Source organism: Epinephelus lanceolatus, chromosome 3 (genome assembly GCF_041903045.1).
Source record: "Epinephelus lanceolatus isolate andai-2023 chromosome 3, ASM4190304v1, whole genome shotgun sequence".
Lineage (NCBI taxonomy): Eukaryota > Metazoa > Chordata > Actinopteri > Perciformes > Serranidae > Epinephelus > Epinephelus lanceolatus.
The window spans coordinates 14,910,959-14,932,092 of NC_135736.1; the positions used below are offsets into that span (position 1 = coordinate 14,910,959).

The 21,134-nt window shown below is 39.5% G+C and overlaps 2 protein-coding genes across 3 annotated transcripts; one reads left to right on the forward strand and one right to left on the reverse strand.

The window, feature by feature from the left end:
- Positions 1-228: 228 nt before the first annotated feature.
- On the forward strand, positions 229-7,017 carry LOC117255097 (CD209 antigen-like protein C). Of its 2 annotated transcripts, none has more exons than XM_078165521.1 (6): positions 229-435; positions 951-1,040; positions 5,569-5,646; positions 5,927-6,069; positions 6,147-6,247; positions 6,408-7,017. In XM_078165521.1, the coding sequence occupies exons 1-6, from the start codon at positions 318-320 to the stop codon at positions 6,550-6,552; spliced, it is 675 nt and encodes a 224-aa protein (XP_078021647.1). In that variant the 5' UTR covers positions 229-317; the 3' UTR covers positions 6,553-7,017. The 2 variants fall into 2 exon arrangements, with proteins under 2 accessions (XP_078021647.1, XP_033479567.2); XM_033623676.2 differs by having other exon boundaries at positions 233-435; positions 5,569-5,637; positions 6,408-7,014.
- Positions 7,018-10,358: 3,341 nt separating this feature from the next.
- On the reverse strand, positions 10,359-15,874 carry LOC144461826 (CD209 antigen-like protein C). The gene is made up of 7 exons (XM_078165506.1): positions 15,690-15,874; positions 13,956-15,084; positions 13,618-13,707; positions 12,805-12,888; positions 12,472-12,614; positions 12,126-12,226; positions 10,359-11,680 (listed from the first exon to the last, which is right to left on the reverse strand). Exons 2-7 carry the CDS (start codon positions 13,996-13,998, stop codon positions 11,533-11,535), a joined length of 609 nt encoding a protein of 202 aa, XP_078021632.1. The 5' UTR covers positions 13,999-15,084; positions 15,690-15,874; the 3' UTR covers positions 10,359-11,532.
- Between the last annotated feature and the right edge of the window lie 5,260 nt (positions 15,875-21,134).

A 21,134-nucleotide genomic window follows, 5' to 3' on the forward strand; every position in this document is an offset into this window, starting at 1 on the left:
TGTATCTGTTCTGACAGTTAAGTTTGTATTGTATCTTTTTTGGTTATAGGAGCTTAACTTTTGTGACAATAATACCAATAATTAAAAGGACTACTGGGTGTAAAGAGCTCATTTGTTTATTTAATGTTGTTGAATTTAAGAAGGCATGGAATCTCAAAATGAAAAATATGACATCAGTGAAATTAGTGTGAAAAAAACATTTACCGGTACTTTAAAATGAGGAAGTACATGAGTGCTTTGCAGTTTAAGCAGCGCACAAAAGAAGAAGCAGATCACAGAAACCACCAGTAAGACATCCATCACACTCTGAGTGAAATATGGCCGTCTATGAAAATGCATCAGAGATCACTGTGGAGATGATGAACCTCTCTGATGCGTCAGCCAGGACTGCTGCCTCCAAGAGTCACAGTGATGAAGATGGTACCACAGTGCCCGGTGAGACAGAATTGCTATCAATGTTTGGCTGTTTGAAACATCAAAGTAACATCACAAGGTCACACAGGGTATACTGTCATTTAGAGATTTAAGAAAACATCATCCAGAGAATCTGTGTAGGTTCAGTGTAGAAGTGGAAACGTCCTTTTAGTTTCCTGGTCTTTATTTATTTATTTATTTTTATCAACTCTGTGACCATTTAAACATTGTTGTATTTTCTTTTTTTGTATGAATGTCATGTTTACCTTTTGACGGACAGATTACCCATTTCAAAGATGATATTTAATACTAGAATTTCGATCACATGGCTGTGACATTATACCAACGAGACCTGTTTGATGTCTGACAGAAAGTCAAAAAAGAGTCTGACAACCAGCAGTCGTCCCTTTTTAGTCTTCTCGCCTTTTTGTGATAGTTGTGGTTAGTGTCCTAAGTGCTTAGAAAACTGTTAATCAGGTAATGCACTGTGTGTTTGTGTGTGTGTATGTGTGTGTGTGTGTGTTTTCCATACACAGGAGGAAAACTGCTCAGATGTGTTGCCGTGAGCTTTTGTCTCCTGTGTGTCCTACAAGTTGCTCTAAACATTTCCCTCCGTCTTGCTCTCTGTGAGTTTTATTAAATTATTACATCATATATTAATTAATATGAATTCATTTTCTAACAGAGTTGAAGTTTGTCACTACAGGCGTTGCCATTTCCTGTGTGATACCATGGTTGTGTGGTTTGTCGCTGTATGACAGAATTGTTTGTTTAACAGATACATTTAACTTATAAAAATACCTACAGCTTTATGGAAAGATTCATGTTATATGGAAATTCTGTGTTAAAGTGAATTGTCTCTTTAGTTGTGAACATAATCTGATTCTGTTGCAAATGATGTTAGCCCCTCCACCAGGGATTGATGCCAGTTTTAAAAATCTGACTGAGGAGAGAGACGAGTTGAGGAGCATCAACCTTCATAAGTACGATAATGAAACTACTCCAATAATCTGGAAGAGAGGATGGGACTTTCTATGGTTGAATTCATGATTTATTATCATGCATTATCATGCAGTATTTTCAACTTCCTGAAGTCTAGTGTACATTAGGTGACAGTTTGCGTCTCTGGTCTGTATTTGCTTGAGAGAATAGTTCTTTAAATGCTGTAGTTAGTAACTTAAAAAAAAATACATTGTGTAATATTTGCTGAAACTGTCACTTATCCACAGTGTTACATAAGACAGATATTCTGTAAAGAATTAAAATCACGTACTCTTTCTCCTCGTATTGCTTCTAATGGCAGTATCACACAGTAAATGAAAACAACCAATCAGAATCGAGGAGCCTCTAACGCAGCTGTCAGTCATGGCTGGTGAGCTGCTATCAAACTTTTCAACTAGGCAGCGCAGATCAAATATGAATTATACAACAGTTAGTTCCGGCCCTGCAATCTGATTGGTCGAGAGACAGTAAAACTGTGACGATATTGGAGTACAACATCACGGTTATTTCACTGTGTATGTATCACTCCGCCTCACAGCTGATTGCAATCAACAATCAAATCAAAACTGATGGTTAGTGTCAGTTAGGTCAGCAGTTACGTTACATCCCTGGAAAAGTATTTAAACAAACTTCCACCAGATGCAAATGCCCTTTATCTGAAGCCCAGGATGACAGCAGCTCACACAGACAATATCTGGTACACTAAAGCTCCACTGGGAATAAAGTTACTCGCACAGATGCTGCCGAAGTTGTGTAAAGAGGCAGGGACAACAGCTATCTACACCAATCTCAGCCTCAGGGCGACTGCCATACAGAAGCTGTCAGATGCGGGACCTGAAGCGAGGGAGATCATGACAGTGAGTAGGCACAGGTATGATGTTGTTTTAACGTAGCCTATGTGTAAAGTTAGTCTTCTAATTAGGAGTCGGGCCCTAAAGTATAACGTTTGTCTTGCAGGTCTGAGAGCTCGTTAAAAAGCTACTGGAAGCCATCCATGGAGAGCAGGAAACGATGGAGCAACACACTGTCAGATCAGAAGGCAGAGTCGGCGTTGCCTGTGAAGCCACAGTCCACCATGCAGTCACCAGAGACTTATTTCACCGGCTGCACAATTAATGGAAATGTGCAGATAAATGTGTATAAAGAGTAAGTGCCTGGCGCACCATGTTTATGTTAACGTTACATAGCAACGGTGACAGCGGAGGGTCCTGAGGGAACTATTTTTGTTGGCGGAAGACAAATAAAATGCTTAAATTATCTATTTTGTCCTCATTTTTCAACATTTCTTAATCAGCCTTGCTTATTTAACTGTTCAACTGTTGTATAAAAGCAATATCACACTCGAGCTCATGATGTTATACTCATATATCGTCACGGCTGTGATTGTCGGCCTCGTGCCTATGACCGAATCACAGCCGTGATGATATACGAGTATAACATCACTCCCTCTCGTGTGAAATTTCTTAATCAAGATTCTGCCACTGCATTAACTATTTCTCACATCAGATGTTTTCAGAAACATATATACTGTTTAGCTGTAGAATGAGAAAGTGAGTTTGTGACCCGGCCACTATGTTGGAAACAGTTGAGCTGAAAACAAAGCACAGCCCAGGAGCTGGAGCAAATTTTCCATTTTACAGCTAAACAGTGCACTAAAACTTCTGAAAACAATTGTGGCAAGAAATACGTGACGCAATAATAGAATCTGGATTCATATTTGATCAGCGCTGCTTAGTTTGACAGTATGACCAGCATTCATATTTTATCAGCTTGATCAGGTTGCTGGCTGAGACTCCTCGGTTCTGATTGGTTGTTTTCTGTGAGCCGCAGTAGATTCTAACAAGTGCTTTAGAGGCCGTTTACACGTACACGGTGATTTTGATGAACGGAGACATCTTCCTTCGTTTGTGCCCTTCGTTTACACGCAAACGGAGATTTCTCCTCTGAAAACGAGTCTTTCTAAAAACTCCGGCCAGAGTGGAGATTTTGGAAAACTCTGGTTGCTCTTTTGCATGTAAACTGAGATAAACCGAGATAAACGGAGTTATAGGCAGCCGACGTCACAGTATGCGCCGGAAGTTGCGCCTGTGTCAAAAGTGCGACCTATGTTGCTATGGTGACAATGGATACATGGAAGGCTTAAGCTTGTCGTTACACTGCCACCTACAGGTTTGGCATGCTCTTGTGTATATACAGTACAGGCCAAAAGTTTGGACACACCTTCTCATTCAATGCGTTTTCTTTATTTTCATGACTATTTACATTGTAGATTCTCACTGAAGGCATCAAAACTATGAATGAACACATGTGGAGTTATGTACTTAACAAAAAAAGGTGAAATAACTGAAAACATGTTTTATATTCTAGTTTCTTCAAAATAGCCACCCTTTGCTCTGATTACTGCTTTGCACACTCTTGGCATTCTCTCCATGAGCTTCAAGAGGTAGTCACCTGAAATGGTTTCCACTTCACAGGTGTGCCTTATCAGGGTTAATTAGTGGAATTTCTTGCTTTATCAATGGGGTTGGGACCATCAATTGTGTTGTGCAGAAGTCAGGTTAATACACAGCCGACAGCCCTATTGGACAACTGTTAAAATTCATATTATGGCAAGAACCAATCAGCTAACTAAAGAAAAACGAGTGGCCATCATTACTTTAAGAAATGAAGGTCAGTCAGTCCGGAAAATTGCAAAAACTTTAAATGTGTCCCCAAGTGGAGTTGCAAAAACCATCAAGCGCTACAACGAAACTGGCACACATGAGGACCGACCCAGGAAAGGAAGACCAAGAGTCACCTCTGCTTCTGAGGATAAGTTCATCCGAGTCACCAGCCTCAGAAATCGCAAGTTAACAGCAGCTCAGATCAGAGACCAGATGAATGCCACACAGAGTTCTAGCAGCAGACCCATCTCTAGAACAACTGTTAAGAGGAGACTGCGCCAATCAGGCCTTCATGGTCAAATAGCTGCTAGGAAACCACTGCTAAGGAGAGGCAACAAGCAGAAGAGATTTGTTTGGGCCAAGAAACACAAGGAATGGACATTAGACCAGTGGAAATCTGTGCTTTGGTCTGATGAGTCCAAATTTGAGATCTTTGGTTCCAACCGTCGTGTCTTTGTGAGATGCAGAAAAGGTGAACGGATGGATTCCACATGCCTGGTTCCCACTGTGAAGCATGGAGGAGGAGGTGTGATGGTGTGGGGGTGTTTTGCTGATGACACAGATGGGGATTTATTCAAAATTGAAGGCACACTGAACCAGCATGGCTACCACAGCATCCTGCAGCGACATGCCATCCCATCCGGTTTGCGTTTAGTTGGACAATCATTTATTTTTCAACAGGACAATGACCCCAAACACACCTCCAGGCTGTGTAAGGGCTATTTGACCAAGAAGGAGAGTGATGGAGTGCTGCAGCAGATGACCTGGCCTCCACAGTCACCGGACCTGAACCCGATCGAGATGGTTTGGGGTGAGCTGGACCGCAGAGTGAAGGCAAAGGGGCCAACAAGTGCTAAACACCTCTGGGAACTCCTTCAAGACTGTTGGAAAACCATTTTAGGTGACTACCTCTTGAAGCTCATGGAGAGAATGCCAAGAGTGTGCAAAGCAGTAATCAGAGCAAAGGGTGGCTATTTTGAAGAAACTAGAATATAAAACATGTTTTCAGTTATTTCACCTTTTTTTGTTAAGTACATAACTCCACATGTGTTCATTCATAGTTTTGATGCCTTCAGTGAGAATCTACAATGTAAATAGTCATGAAAATAAAGAAAACGCATTGAATGAGAAGGTGTGTCCAAACTTTTGGCCTGTACTGTATACACGGGTAAGTGTAAACGAAGATCTTTTTGAAAATGGAGATGGTGGAATGTCCGTTTATGAAAATAGCTGGCAAGGTGTAAACGCCCTCTTAGAAGCACTGTGAGGAGGAACCTGATTAGATCATGTGTTTTATCTACTTCTGTGTGGAAGCGGTTACAGTTTCAGCAAATATGACAATAAGTTATTTTTTAATAAAGTTACAAACTGTAGCTTTAATGACTAACTGTCATTAATAGATCAGTTTAATGTGGACATTCTGTTTGAAAGTAAACTTTCTCTTTAGTTGTGAACATTCTGGTGTAAGTGACGATAACCTCTCCACTAGGTATTGAGGAGAATTATAAAACCCTGACTGAAGAGAGAGATGAGTTGAAGAGGAAGCTGAGTAACTTTGGTGAGTGTCGTAAGGAAACAAAAAAAGGAACATATCATGTGCATAAAAAATAGTCACATGCTGTTACAGAGTATGTGGTCAGGCCTCACAACGTTCTAAATAATGTGTTTCCAATACATTTCAGACAAGCTTTCATCAGCTTGTGACTAAAATTACTTGTCCTAACGTTTTTGTTTGTTTGTTTTGTGTTGTTTTGTTTTGAGCAGGTAAAAGTGCACACATGCGTTCAAAGTAGTTTTTCAACGTATTTTTGTTGTTTAGAAATGTCTGTTCTTTCCTCTAACAACAGATCATTATTTGAACCAAGGATGGGTGTATTTCAGTGGTAGTTTCTACTATATTTCTTCAATCGAAAAAACCTGGCAAGACAGCAGAGATGACTGTGTGCAAAGAGGTGCAGACCTAATGATTATCAACAGCGAAGAGGAACAGGTGTGTATGTGTGTGTGTGTGTGTGCACTTGCATGCGTGAGACATTGTTTAAATATGAATTTCTCTTTTAAAACAAGAATTTCACAGGACAATACCAAAAGATAATGTGGATTGGACTGACTGACAGAGAGACAGAGGGGGTATGGAAATGGGTGGATGGCACTCTGCTGACAACAAGGTACACACATTACTCTGGAGTTTTAAGAGATTATAATTTCACTGTCAACAAAAAATAATATTTAATTGTTGTTTTAACTTAAACTTGTCCACATTCTGTGTGTTGCTGTTCATGAAATGCTTCTGTTTTGTGTTAAAAGCATATTTGTGTTTACTTTCAGCTTCTGGAGATCTGAGGAACCCAACAATAATGGCGGAAATGAAGACTGTGTAGAAACAAATGACAGTGATCACCGAAATACCTGGAATGATGCATCATGTGAAACAAAAAAATTCTGGATCTGCGAAAACAAAATGGCTGTATAACTCAGGGCATAACCAAACCCTTATGATGTTGTCTCATCATTAAACATATTTATATTCCACTGTGATTTTGAAATTTTTTTGAGGGCAACAACAAATGACATCGTCCTGCAGATAGGGGCATCGGAGTAGAAAACGCTTTGTTGTGTACAAACAACATATTTTGTCCTTTAATTTTAGGGGCTGATGTGCCTTTCAGTGTGAGATTTGTACATATATTTTTAATGTGTCTGTATTTGTTTCTTTGAGTGCGATTGTGTCCAGACAGACTCCAGGTAAAGATCATCAGGTGACTGGGTTTTTGCTCATGCTTGCTGTCTTTTAAGCCCCCTTGTTTTATCTGGAGATACAGATGCATTTTTATTTCTTTGGGTCTAAATTTTACTACTTTTATATTGGATTGTCTTGCTTCTGCATTTCATTTATTTCTTTAAAGGTACTTTGCATTTGATGCTAGATAAGTTCTGTGTAAATAAATGTATGACATTATTGCTGTTTGGTTCTTCTTTACACTTTATGTACATACATTTTATTTCCCTGGGTTAAAACAACAGCTTCAACTCACCTGATCACCTGATGTTCTCATGGTTCAGAATAACCCCATCAGTTATTGTGGATCTTAAATGATATTGACAAATTTCACCAGAACACTTCTTTTATGAAGAGAAATCAAATATGTACATACATATATTATAATCATGACCTGCAATTCTCCCACAACAGAAGAGAAAATTTTCTATTTTTATACACTCAATCAGCAAGTTTTCTAACACAATACTGGCATATAAAGACGTAGCCCTTTGCACACCAAGACCATTTTTTATTGAGATATGAAAAGATTTTTTAATCCATATTAATCCAGTATTACTGGATCTCAGTGCTGCATTTGATACGGCTGACTACAACATATTGTGACATCAACTGGAAATCTGGGTGGGACTTTCTGGCACGGCACTAATCTGGTTCAGTTCCCACTTAAAGGATAGAGACTACTTTGTGTATATAAATAATTATACATCTGAGTGTACAAAAATGACGTGGAGTTCCCCAAGGCTCCATTCTGGGACCTCTACTGTTTAACATCTACATTCCTCCACAGTCTCAGATTATGGTGGAAAAAATCCATCCATCCAGCCAGCCATTTTAATCTGCTTAGCCAGAACTCAGGGGGCAGCGGGATGACCAAAATACTCCAAATGTCCTTCTCCCCAACAAAGCTTCCTCCTGGGGGATCCTGAAGTGTCAGCAGGGTCAGATAAGGTATAATCCCTCCAGCATGTTCTGAGTCTACCCCAGGGCCTCCTACCAGTTCGACCTGCAGGAGACATCCATGAGGCATACTGTTTGATGGCCAAACCACCTCAACTGGCCCCTTTTGACACAAAGGAGCAGCGGCTCTATGCTGAGCTCCCCTACGGATGTCTGAGCTCCTCACCCTATCTCTGAGGCTGAGGCCAGTTACCCTCCGGAGGAAGCTCATTTCTGCTGCTTGAATCTGCAATCTCATTCTTTCTGTAACTACCGAAATCTCATGACCATAGGTGAGGGTTGGGACTCAAATGGACTAGGAAATCAAAAGCTTCGCTCTCTGGCAAAGGTGAGGAAATAAAACAAAATGTTACCATAATTATGCAGATGACACACAAATTTACATAACCATATTACCAGGGACTTTGGTCCAATACAAGCTCTGACTGAGTGCATTGAACAAATCAATTATTGAATGTGTGACATTTTTCTCCAACTAAACAAAGGCAAAACTGAGTTAACTGTTCTTGGAGCCAAGTAGCAACAATTAAAAGTCAGTGCTCAGTTGACGGACCAAGCCAGAAATCTTCATTTAGTCATGGACTCAGACCTGAATCTCAATAGCCACATTAAGACAATTGCAAAGTCAGTCTATTATCACCTTAAGAACATATCAAGGATAGAACGACTTGTGTCTCGGCCAGATTTACAAAAAAAACCCCACTGTCCATGCATTTATTTTCACTAGACTTGACTACCATAACTGTCTTTGCCGAAAAAAACTGATCAGACAGCTGCAGCTGATTCAAAACGCTCCTGCTTGAGTTCTCACTAAGACCAAGAAACTGGATCACATCTGTCCAGTTCTGTTCTATCAGTTTCAAAATACTACTGTTGGTTTACAAAAGCACTGGATGGTTTAGGTCCGATTCAATATGAAATCAAAAGCTGCATTTAAGTCTGCCTTGAGAGATGCGGGGGAGCATTTGATGACTGTGATAATGAGACCAATTTCTCAAGAATAAACATTTGATTCCCAACCACAGAAGTGTAGATTTAAATGTCATGATTCTCTACATGCAGGATACCTGATTACAGACTGAACTTTACGGTCTTTCACAGTTATGAGATACAAATCTGCATGTTTCCAAATTTCTTGTGATAACATCAACACAGCAGCAAAAAATGCGCTGCCTGAGGAAATCAAAGGAAGTGGAGGTTTGTCACTGAGGGTGATGAACATGATACTTTAATGATGGAACTCACTAACACTAGAAAAGAAGTTGGATGTCGACCTGGTGTTTAGACGAGGACACATATGAGCACACATATGTATTATATTACATCATAAACCTATGGCAGTAAGGGTAAGGACATCCTTATGTTGCTGTGTCATTTTAAAAACACACACCTAGTGTCAACAACAACAACAACAACAACAACAAAAACCTGACTTCATCAGTCTCTATTTCTTAGGCTAGATCTCCTTCTTTTCTATACTTTGACAAGAGAAATCACATTTATTCAGGGAAATCATTAAGGGATGATGGCTTTTAGACATCATTTTGTTATCTGTTTCTCTGAACACTGAAGGTACAGACGACAACTTGATCAAGAAGTTAATAGAAGGACATCATCAAAACACACAGACAAATAGTGTTTTCAGATAGATCAATTAAACAAACTACAAAAAAGATGGAATAGGCTTTCCAAGACCTACCAAAGAATAACAAAATGATAATGTATTGGACACCAGGGACAGTGGTGACAGGGGCAGTTGAATTCCTTTCAATAAGAAACAAGTTGGAGTGATTACATCACTCTGCACATATTCAGTGAGATTGTCTTCTTGTTTACAAAAAAGCAGCCACATTTAAAAATTCCCAGAGAAAATAATTGGCAAATGTTTTGTGAATGGGTTTGTTTGTTTTTTGGTGTTATTTGTTTTTGTTGGGTTTAGTTTTTTGTTTTGTTTTTTTCTTTTTTTCTTTGTTTGTTTTGGTGTTGTTGTTTGTTTGTTTGTTTTTAGGTAAAATTTTAACTTTGGATACTGTGCTGAGATCAAATGTCAAGGAGTCCAAACAAGTCTCATCAGAATCAGCGTCTTTCAAGCTAAAAATAAAAATGATACACATTTGTTAAACTAACAGTCAGGGTAGTTTACAGTAGGTGAGGCTGGGGATACTGGGACAGTTTTAACGCCTTGTTACAACCATCTCTGAACCAAGTACCTCCATTTGTATTTAAAAAACCTGAAGACCTGAACAGACTTGATTACATGCTAAGTTAATGATGATCAGTTGCATGCTAAGTCAGTGGAAAAGCAGGTCATAAGATAACAGGAAAAAAACAGCAAGAGGCAGAACATTTCCTGAGGATGGCACAGATGGAAAAAAAATCAGTGCCAAATAATTTTAACTGTGCTGATAATATTCAGTATAACAGCACGACCTCCAGTGTGATATTGCTTTTATACAACAATTCTACAAGCACCATTTTAACGATAAAAAGCCGCAACAGCTTATGATTTGTTTGTTTATTTAATGATATATTTAGCTCCACCAACACACATAGTCCAGCAACTGGAACAATACTGTTGCCAAGCAACACACATAACACTCCTGCGCACAAGCTTGCTACTTAGTGTAAGCTAGGTCTACACTTTACCACAGACCAGCTACTTTGTATCATGTAAGCTACATCTGTGTGTTTCCATTTATTTTGCGACCAATGAATGAATAGTCACAGTAACATGAACAATAAATAATCTTTTCATTTTGAGTATTTGTTTGATTAATTATGTTTATTTATAGACATGTTACAACCATCCCTGGCATATGTGACAACTGTCTCTGTACACTGGGAACAGTGGAGTACACAGTTGTAACAGTGGAGTGACTGTATTTAAAACAATTTTGCAAACTGTGCATAGCTCAGAAATCCAATAACTCCATTGTTTTAGTAGCTGATGCTTCAAAGCTTATAATATAGCAAAATTGGCTCTTTCAGGATAAACGGTTTTTGATTTATTTTCTGAATAAATCAAAAACCATTTATCCTGAAATAGCCAATTATAATATAAATGCAAAATCAACTTCTAACCTATCATAAAATAGATACAATTTATTCATAAATACACAATGTGTTGGGCTGTACACAAAGCAGTGAGTAAAGCAATCATAGATTTACAAAAGCTCCTCTTGACACTGCTGATGAGTCATTAAAGGGTCTACCGAAGGTTAGACAATTAAACAAATGAAATGTATCTGCACTCTGATGTGATTATATACACTTTAAAGACTTGATGTTGTCAGAAGTGATTGCAGAGTTGAACTTGTGACGATTGCAATATAATCAGGTTTTATATGAAGATGATAATGATGGCTACTGACAAAATAATTAATTTAGTAATGAATCGATCAATATATTAATGATATATTTCTGTCTTCACTAATTTTTTGAACAATAGCAGACATTTTGACTTGTCAGGAAAGCACAGTGTAACACTAATGGCTCTGTTCTATTCAAGTGTCCCAACAAATGGTGACACTGTGACAGTGAGCCAACACACCAGGACCCTGAAAGTGAAGCAGTTACATGGACTTTAGCCATCATTCATTTTATTATTGACACCTGTGTTTTTCCTGTGGTGACATGTTGGTGTTCGTACATGATGATGAGACACTTCCCCTGCAGCTTATCGATCGCCAGTCTAGGGCAGATTTGGATGCTGAGTCATGGAGCCACCACCTTCTCACAGATCCAGAAGTTTTGCTGTTTACATGGTGAATCATTCCAGTTGTATTCCCTGTCATAAAGCCTTATTTCTCCACAGTCTTCATCAATGCCTTGATAGCTGTTGGGCTCCCCAGCGTTCCAGTAGCTGAAAACAAACATCAAAGAATGTTCTTAGCAGGAAACACAACCAAAGAAGCTGGAGTGAAGTCTTGGCGGGTCGCCTGAGTGTTTCAGCATTACAAAAAATAATTTTAGTTTTTTGGTGACCCAAGGTGTAAAAGAGTTTATTTGAACAGTGGTGCAACAGCTTGGCCTAAAGAAAGTTAAACTGCTCAAATCTTTGATCAGCCCTGAATGAAACACCTAGAAGAAGCTGAGTGATTCATAATTTCCACCTCTGCAACACATAAAATCAAAGGTGGTGCAGGACTTCCTCCCCACTCACCTACTGGAGTGCTGCTCAGCGGCAGTGCACTCAGTACTGCCACCAGCTGGAAGTACTGGTGGCAGTAGTAGGAAGACCAGTTCCTTAATATATAGCAATACTACATATTAATCATTATCTTTAATAAAAAAAGGAATTTATGAACCTTGTGTTCAGTGCAGTCCCATCCACCCATGTCCATGTCCCCTCTGTCTCACTGTCAGTCAGTCCAATCCACCTGAGCCCTTTGAACTTTCTTGCAAATTCCTTGTTTACAGTAAGAGCGAGAGAAAGAGAGAAAAAAAAAAAAACAATATAAAACATAAATGAAATATTACAATTTTAGCCACTCTCCACCCAATCTGGAAATACATCGGTAAAACAAAAAAAAAAAAAAAAAAAAAAAAGGATTTTTTTTCTTCCTTTACAATGTAAATTGCAGAATCTGTCTTGAGAGATTACTTGACCTTTGATTTGACTTCCCCTTTTTCTCTCACAGCCAAATTACTCACCTGTTCTTCTCTGCTGTTGATAATGATCAGGTCTGCACCTCTTTGCAGACAGTCGTCTCTACTGTCTTGCCAGGACTTGTTAATAGAAGAAATGTAATAAAAACTGTGGTTGAAATACACCCATCCTTGTTGGGAGTGATTATCTGTTGAAGAAAGCAAAATAATAATAATGATAAATAAAAATGATGCTAATAAAGTTCACATAGGAAGTAGTATAAGAATATAAGAACAAAAAAACATGTTGGCCTAACAGGAGGTAGAAAAACATTTTTATAATGCATCTTTTTATTCCCATGTTAATGAGAATGTATTTGGTTTCTTCCTCGTACTCACCAAAGGTGATCATCTTCCTCTTCAAATCTTCTCCCTCTTCAGTCAGATTTTTGATAATGGCCTCATAATCTAGCATTTTTGCATCTGTAAGAGCAGAAAGATACATTTGTTCTACTGTAGTTAACCCTCCGTAATAAATGCTGTGTTTTAGTTGGGTGCCTCAACACACATGAATAAACCTGAGCTCACTGAATAAAAGAGAGTCTCAGATTTCCATTCATACCCAATTTATTCAATACCAAGACTGTTTAGGGACCCAGGATGCAGAAATTAGGCAGAACATAACATGTTTATACTGCATGATTTTTGCCCCAAACTGCATCATATCAATATAAAGGGAACATGTCTGTAAAGAGGAGACTCGTGGGTACCCACAGCTCCCATTTTTATTCAGATATCCTGAGGTGAGAGGTCGAGGGACCTCCATGAAAATGGTCACGCCCATCTTCCTCTTTGCCGAGAAGGTGGCGTGATATGGTCGATAACACTGGATTCCTTAGGTACCTATAGTCCCATATATCCCATATATCAACACTGAGGTTAGGGTGTCATGGGAAAAGACACCTACTCTTGTGTTAATTCTAGTTTATGTACACACCATACAGTATGCATGTGTATGTTTGGTGTGGGGCTGTGTTCATTTCATCTGCAATTCATTACTCCTGAAACTAAGTTGGCTCCACACTATACAGTATGTCACATAATCATCATAGCTGGTAAGTGTGTTTGTAGTTCCAAGCTTTGGTCTTGTAATGTTGAGATGGTGAATTTAAGTCTCAGGGTGAAATTACAGAGAAATGTAAGATCACTCACAGAGAGCAAGACGCAGGGAAATGTTGGCAGCAGCTTGTAGGATACACAGGAGTCCAAAGCTCAGAGCAACCAGTCTGAAGAGTCTGTCCTCTGTGTGCGGAAAATCAAACATGCAAAACCACCATAATTATTATTAGGCAGTCAGGTGTGATATTGTGTTCTCTGATCTGCTTTCATTTCACTTCTTGTACACCCTCTCCTCATTAAATAGATTAAAAATTAACTTCATATGTAGCTTGTTGCCTAATTATGATATTTTCTGAATCAAAACCCCCACACCTGACTCTGATAAAAATGATGCCCTCCAAACTCACGCTCTGTTACTGAAAATGACTTACTCCTGGATGAAGCATCAGGCACGCTGTCATGGTCCAAAGTCATCTCAGCCTCCTCTTTGAGACAAAACTCAAAATATTTAACACACCAAAATATGACAAAGATGTGTAACAGTGTCTTCTGAGAACTGCGCTGAACTGCTTCTTCTTCTTCTTCTTCTTCTTCTCTGTTTCTGATTACCCCAGAGATAACACATTTATCACCTCCGCCCTTCAGCAACCTCACTATCTCTTACACTTGCACATTCAAGACGATTTCCTCCATAGATTCATATCAAATAAAAACATCACAAGGTCATCAGGACGCACACACATCCATAACTTATTTATAGGTGCTTTAATTAGGTAAAAGTTAACTTTAATTTAATTTAATTTATGGATACATTTATATACTGTAGGTAGAATAAGTATTATTCGAATTACAACCTGCAGGAACTGAATCAGAGTAGCAATAATATTATCACAATCTTGTAATGATTCTCAGTGATCGAAGCAGTGAAACCAGCAGTAAATGAATGTGTGTGTTTGTCGAGGCTTATCTGTTTGTGTCTGTGTTAATGAGCCACTTTATGAGCAGCTTGTTTATAATCAGTGTTTCAGTTGTCTTGGAGTTTGGTGGCCAAGTTTTAAGACCACTGTCTTTTCATAGATCCAAAGCCGTTCATTATTTTAGCTTTTTTAATCATCATAGAACTTTATTTCTCTTCATGTCTGCCTTCATGACTGTTGGTGCCCCAATAGCTGACATCTTTAACATCTTTGACCTGTCTTTTTTTATGATCTTTCAAAGGTTCATATGATTTAACTACACACTTTCTGACAAACTGTTTCTATAAAGGTTAAGTCACTTCAAATTACATTATAACACATTCATAATTTCATCAGAGTAGAAATGTCAATTTTAAAAAAATCCTTCATAGGTTATATGAAATTTTAGAAGCAGGGCCGTGCCTGACCAATTTGGCACCCTACGCAAGATATTTGCTGCACTTTTCTCCACTGGCAGTTTGTGTGTGGGAGGGAGATCCACTTGAGGCTGCATCACTTGGTGCTGAGGTGGATGAGGTGGCTGCAGTTACATTAGTAGGCCCAGGATTTGCAGAGGTGGGGGACAAATACTTCAGAAGTGCATCTAAAAAGAGGTGATACATATTTTTGACAAACTGGGCTTTTACAATATATTAATCAAATAGCTGTTGATTGTGAAACCATCATGGCATAACCATAATAGCACCTAACATTACAGCCTGCCTCGATCTAATGACATTTTAAACACAGCAAACAGCCAAAATATAAAAAATGGAACTGTAACATCACAAATTGGACAAATCTGAAAATTGGAAAACATAAATATACAGTATATGAATATATGCCTGGTTGGTAAACAGTGAGTGGTTTGTGCAGCAGCACACTAAACATTAAAAGAAAAGATAGGCCAATATATTCAATTATGTTGCTTATTCATTCCATCAAACACTTTGAGTCTTTCTTTCCAGCTTTCTCTAAGATGGGAGCAACATTAACTGACATTAACTCTAGATGAATGCTTAAAGTATTCCTCAAACAAGTGGCTAATGAAGTCGCAGTAACACTGACGTTACGTAGTAACGTTAGTAGCCTAACCGCTAACCATTAGCGGCTAATGAGCTGATGTTAGCTTGCAAGTGCTTAAGTAACTGTAACTTACGTTGTGTTTCTACCATTTTAAATGAAGTGTTCATCACATCACATCATTACCTCGGTCTCGTTCACGTTTCTCCTCCTCTTCTTGTATTTGTTTTTGTACTGCGCCCCAGAGAGCTTCTGCCTCTTCATGACGATGGCACCCGGCTGTCAGTTTGTCACTCAGCAGCATCACATTACAGAAGACGGCAGGTAGCGGGGGGAGGAGGAAAGGGGCGCGGTTAGGGACCGTGGCGAAATTGATGCTGCCTGCCAGAGAGGTAGAAGGATGCCAAGCAGGCAGAAATTTAAATTAGAAATATTATTTCATCATTACTTAAAGACGTATGGCTATATGTACTGTTGTTGTTTTGTAGGGTATTCTTGTCTATTTTTTCGAATAGAATGGGAAAGAACAAAAAACACCTCACTCCCTGGCGCCCTCTGGCATGCTGGCGCCTATAGCATTTGCCTGACCTGCCCTATGGGCGGTACGGCCCTGTTTAAAAGGAGTCCTGCTCAGGATGACCCTGACAATGTGCATGTCAAATTCCATATGATTTTACTGTAATTTTAATTTGAATTACAGTATTTTTAAAGGGAAAGGCAACTTAAATGACACTAGAGCAGTCATAATTTCCTCATGTTCATTTATCATAATCCCCCTCTGATTACATCAGGTGCAGGACAATGACAACAGCATGACTCTGTTTGTTGTAAGGTTCCAATATGAGTTGCTCAACAGGTCATGTTAAAGATTATGTGTATGTATATTGTTTTAAAATAGTGTTTTATGTACCCCTTAACTTTGGGCACCTGCCCCTCTGAGGGTGTCTGCATGGGCCTGTTATACACAGTGTCACCAGCAGAGGGCGGTACGCACCCATCTAAGGGAACTTCCAGAAACAAATGGGAACGTCCAATCAAACAAGACTTCAGTTTTAAATGAGAGACAATAGTTCCTTCTCCCTGTTACTGAAACCCACAACAAACACCAAAACTGACCCAACGGTGTAGGAAAACAAACTTTCTGTTGAGGGCGTCGAAGGAGAGGATTGAGAGTGAATCACCTTATCATCTTACTTCATCTTTGGTTGTTGGATTCAGTAGTTTTGGAATAATCTGATTTGTGACTGAATCAGAATGGCAAGTAGTAGGCTAGTGGTTCATTGGTGGATGATGAAACGGAGGCTGAATGGACACAAATTGTGAGTAATGGGAGAGAAAGTAGGTACAGAAATAGCCAGATGACACAGTCAGGAAAAAGGGCATTAGAAGAGGACGAGGAAAGGTGAATTGTGAGAAAAAGATTATGATGGAAGAATTTAAGGTAATTCTTATATAGAAGGTGGGAAATGAGATAACATCGGTCAGCCCAATTACTCTGACGAACGGTTTGAGGAAGGCATTTGGAGATACTGGCCTACTGAAAACACAACCTGTGAAAATTGCACTACAAGAAGATGTTCAGCCCTATGTAGTGGCCACGGCACGCCGAGTCCCTATACCCCTGTTAAAGGCAGTGAAGGAGGAGCTGGACAGGATGGAGGCCAACGACATCATTGAGGCTATAACAGAACCAACTGAGTGGTGTGCGCCGATGGTGGCTGTCCTGAAAAAGACTGGAAAATCATGCATATGTGTTGACTTAAAGAGACTGAATAAAGCTGTCAAGAGAGGTTCATTCTGCCGACATCTGAAGAGATGATAGCTCAGCTGAGTGGCTCCACAGTTTTCTCTTCCTTGGACACAGCTTCTGGATTCTGGCAAATCCCTCTGGATAAGGATAGCCACAGGCTAACCACGTTCATAACACCTTATGAAAGGTACTGCTTCAAACGTCTCCCATTTGGGATTACCAGCACCCTAGAGATCTTTCAAAGAAAAATGGTGGAGACACTGGAAGGGTTGCAGGGAGTTGCAGTCTACATGGATGACATTGTTATCCATGGGAGGGATATGGGTGAGCACAATGAGGGGCTGCAGAAAGTCATGGACTGTCTAGAGTCAGCAGGCCTGAGGTTAAACACAGAGAAGTGCATGCTGAGAAAGACTGAGTTACACCAAAGAGCATGGATACCAAGAGGCGACGCTCCGTTACATTTCTGCTAACAGCCACTAGGGGCGCTACCCGCCATTTTGGGCTGTTGAGCTTGGACTGTTGCGCCCAGACAACATGGAAGATGTCAAGGAGAGAGGAGAAAAAAAGTAAAAGAAAACAGTGTAGTGCAATTAACTGCAACAACTATCGGTGGAACACTCCGCACCTGGCCTTCCACCGTTTCCCGAAGGATCCCGACAGAGGTGTACGTTTTAAAGTGTTTTAATATCAATTTAATATGCCAGTTTTGGTGGGAAGATATATGTATATATATATATATATATATATATATATATATATATATATATATAGGTCTATATATGGCCTCTTGGACCATTTATATCAGAACTGATTGCTGCTTTAGCATTAAAATATATCATATTAAAATAGCTTATATATTATTATTATTATTATTATTATCATTATTATTATTATTACTGTCCCCTTACTGTACAAACTGTAAATAAATCTTTATTCCTGACTATGTGACGTCACCATTAATGTGTTTCTAGTTAAAATATTGATTTTTTTTTTTTTTATTGATTTTTTTTTTGGTAGATTGGCTTATGGGGTGATTTTGAAGGAGTAATTAAGTTAATCTTCTCATAAGTGGATGTAATATGTAGAGATGCCATCTCGGCCGTTTTTCCTCATTTTGTTTTTTTTTAAAGTCTATATTTTGCTGTGAAAAAGCAGCTGTGACCAAGCTATCACGAGATGAGTAGCATTGTAAACATAATTAATAGCAATATTCTTCAGTTTGTCTGTGTGTTTTTGTATGCAAGTGGGTCTGCTGCGGTCTGCTGACGGTCCAAAATGGCGGCGGTAGGACGAAACCATGGGCGAGTCTGTTGCTATGGGGTGTTCTATTGAGCTTCGCCTTTTGGTATCCATGCTCTTTGGTTACACTTCCTGGGTCAGGTGATCAACAAAGATGGCGTGCGACCTGACCCAGTTAAAGTGTCAGCAATCAATAAGCTCACCCCGCCTGAAAATGTCCAAGAGCTAAGGAGAGCCCTTGGAATGATAAACTACCTGTGGAAATATATTCCTGACCTCGCCACAGTTGGTCAACCACTGTATGAACTGTTAAGATCAAAATCAGTTTGGATGTGGGGTCCCGTGCAGCAGGCAGCCTTCGATAAAATCAAAGCGCTTCTCACAACGTCACCTACCTTAGTGTATTATGTTATGCTAACAGGAGCACAGTGGTCTCAGCTGATACTAGCAGCTATGGGATTGGGGGCATGCTGTTGCAGCTCCATGGTGAAGATTGGAGACCAGTCTGTTCGAGGCGACTGAGTGATGCTGAGACAAGGTACGCTCAAATAGAAAAAGAGTGCCTGGCATCTGTGTGGGCATGTGAGAGATTTAAGAAATACCTTTATGGCCTGCCTGCATTCAAACTGATCACTGACCACAAACCATTCATTCCACTAATTAACTCCTGAGACCTTGATAACACACCAGTCCGCTGCCAGAGACTCCTCATACGGCTGATGAGGTTCAACCTGGAGGCTGAATACGCTCCGGGGAAAACACTTGTTGTGGCGGACATGCCATACAGGAGCCCGTGGATGGCATCTGAGCATAGACAGCCACTGATGAACAACTCCAAGAGGTAATCAGGTACATTAGGAATGGCTAGCCTGAACACATAACACACACACAGAGCTGTGTAAGAGAGTATTTTCCTGTGAGAAATGAACTATCTGTGCATGATGGGTTGGTACTCAGAGGGAGCAGGATAGTGATACCTGGGTCCATGAGGTCAGAAATGCTAGAACGAATACATGATGGTCATCAAGGGCTTAACAAATTCAGAATGAGAGCAGACACTTCAGTGTGGTGGCCTGGTATCGCTTCACAAATCACACACAAAGTGGAGAACTGCATGTACGGGAGCATAGGAGAGCACAGAACAAGGAGCCTCCCCTGTCAACACCTCTCCCAGACAGGCTGTGGAAGAAAATTGACATAGATCTATGTGAAGATGACAAAGAAAACTTTCTTGTCATAGCAGACTACATCTCCAGATACCTGGAGATACTCCACATGCCAACCACAGGTAACTGCACTGTAACTGTAAGTGCACAGGTAACTTTAAAGCTTAAAGCTACATTTGCCTGGTATGGAATACCGGAAGAGGTTGTCAGTGATAATGGGCCGCAGTTCAGCAGTGATGCTTTCAGAGACTTTGCCTGTGAGATGGACTTTAAGCATGTGACCTCTAGCCCCCACAACCCACAGGGCAATGGATATGCTGAACCTGTAGTACAAACAGCCAAGAGAATACTGAGACAAAAAGATCCTCTACTGGCCCTTATGCTTTACAGATCCTCACCACACAGCAGCACTGGTGTCAGTCCGGCTGAACTGTTTTCACAGAATTCACAAACTGTCAGACAGCTATATGCTACTCATCTGAGGAAGCAAATAGCCCTGGCAGATGTCAAGCTCCAGTGTGAGAAGAGGAAGCTGCAGGACATGGAGCTTGATAAATTAAAAGAAAAACCTTAAGGAAATTGGACTTAGAAATTAAGAAACTAGAGAAAGAAGTAAGTGATTTTAATGCACATTGTAAGCATGAAGCAATGTATTAATCAATGTTATTTCTCTCTTTCTCTCCCCAGCTCCAATCAGACAGTGACTGATCACATTATTTCTCATTTAATAACTGCTACACTTTTATAGCTCGTTTTTAGTTAAAATAGCTGCCTTTATAACGTGTTTTGTTAAAATAGCTGCCTTTATAAGGTGTTGTTAAAATAGCTGCCTTTATAAGGTGTTTTGTTAAAATAACTGCCTTTTAATGAGTTTTTTTTGTTGTTGTTGTTAAAATAGCTGCCTTTTATAGCAGGGTTTTTGTTAAAATAGCTGCTTTTTTTGCAGTTCTTATTAAATAGCTGCTCATAGCAGGGTTGTTCAAAAAAGCTCCTTTTTGCAGTTTCATTAAATAGCTGCTTATAGCAGGAATGTATTCATGTTTTGATTTTTTAAAAAGTATAAATCGCTTAAGATAAAAGCAAGTAATCTGAGGAAGCAGATAGCACTGGCAGATGTCAAGCTCCAGTGTGAAAAGAGAAAGCTGCAGGACGTGGAGCTTGACAGACAAAAGAAAGACCTTAAGGAAACTGGACTTGGAAATTAATAAACTAGAGAAAGAAGTAAGTGACTTTAATGCACATTGTAAGCATGACTGTGATGCAATGTATTAATCAATATTATTTCTCTCTTTCTCTCCACAGCTCAAAGCAGACAGTGACTGATTTTAGTATTTTTCATTTAAATAAAATGAGGTCACAGAATATTGTGGTTTCATCTTCATGTTTTCATTCATTAATGTAAAGTACACTGGAGTTATTGGTCCAGTTAACTGGGAATATAATTTGGGAAGGTCATACAGTTATGACACCTAA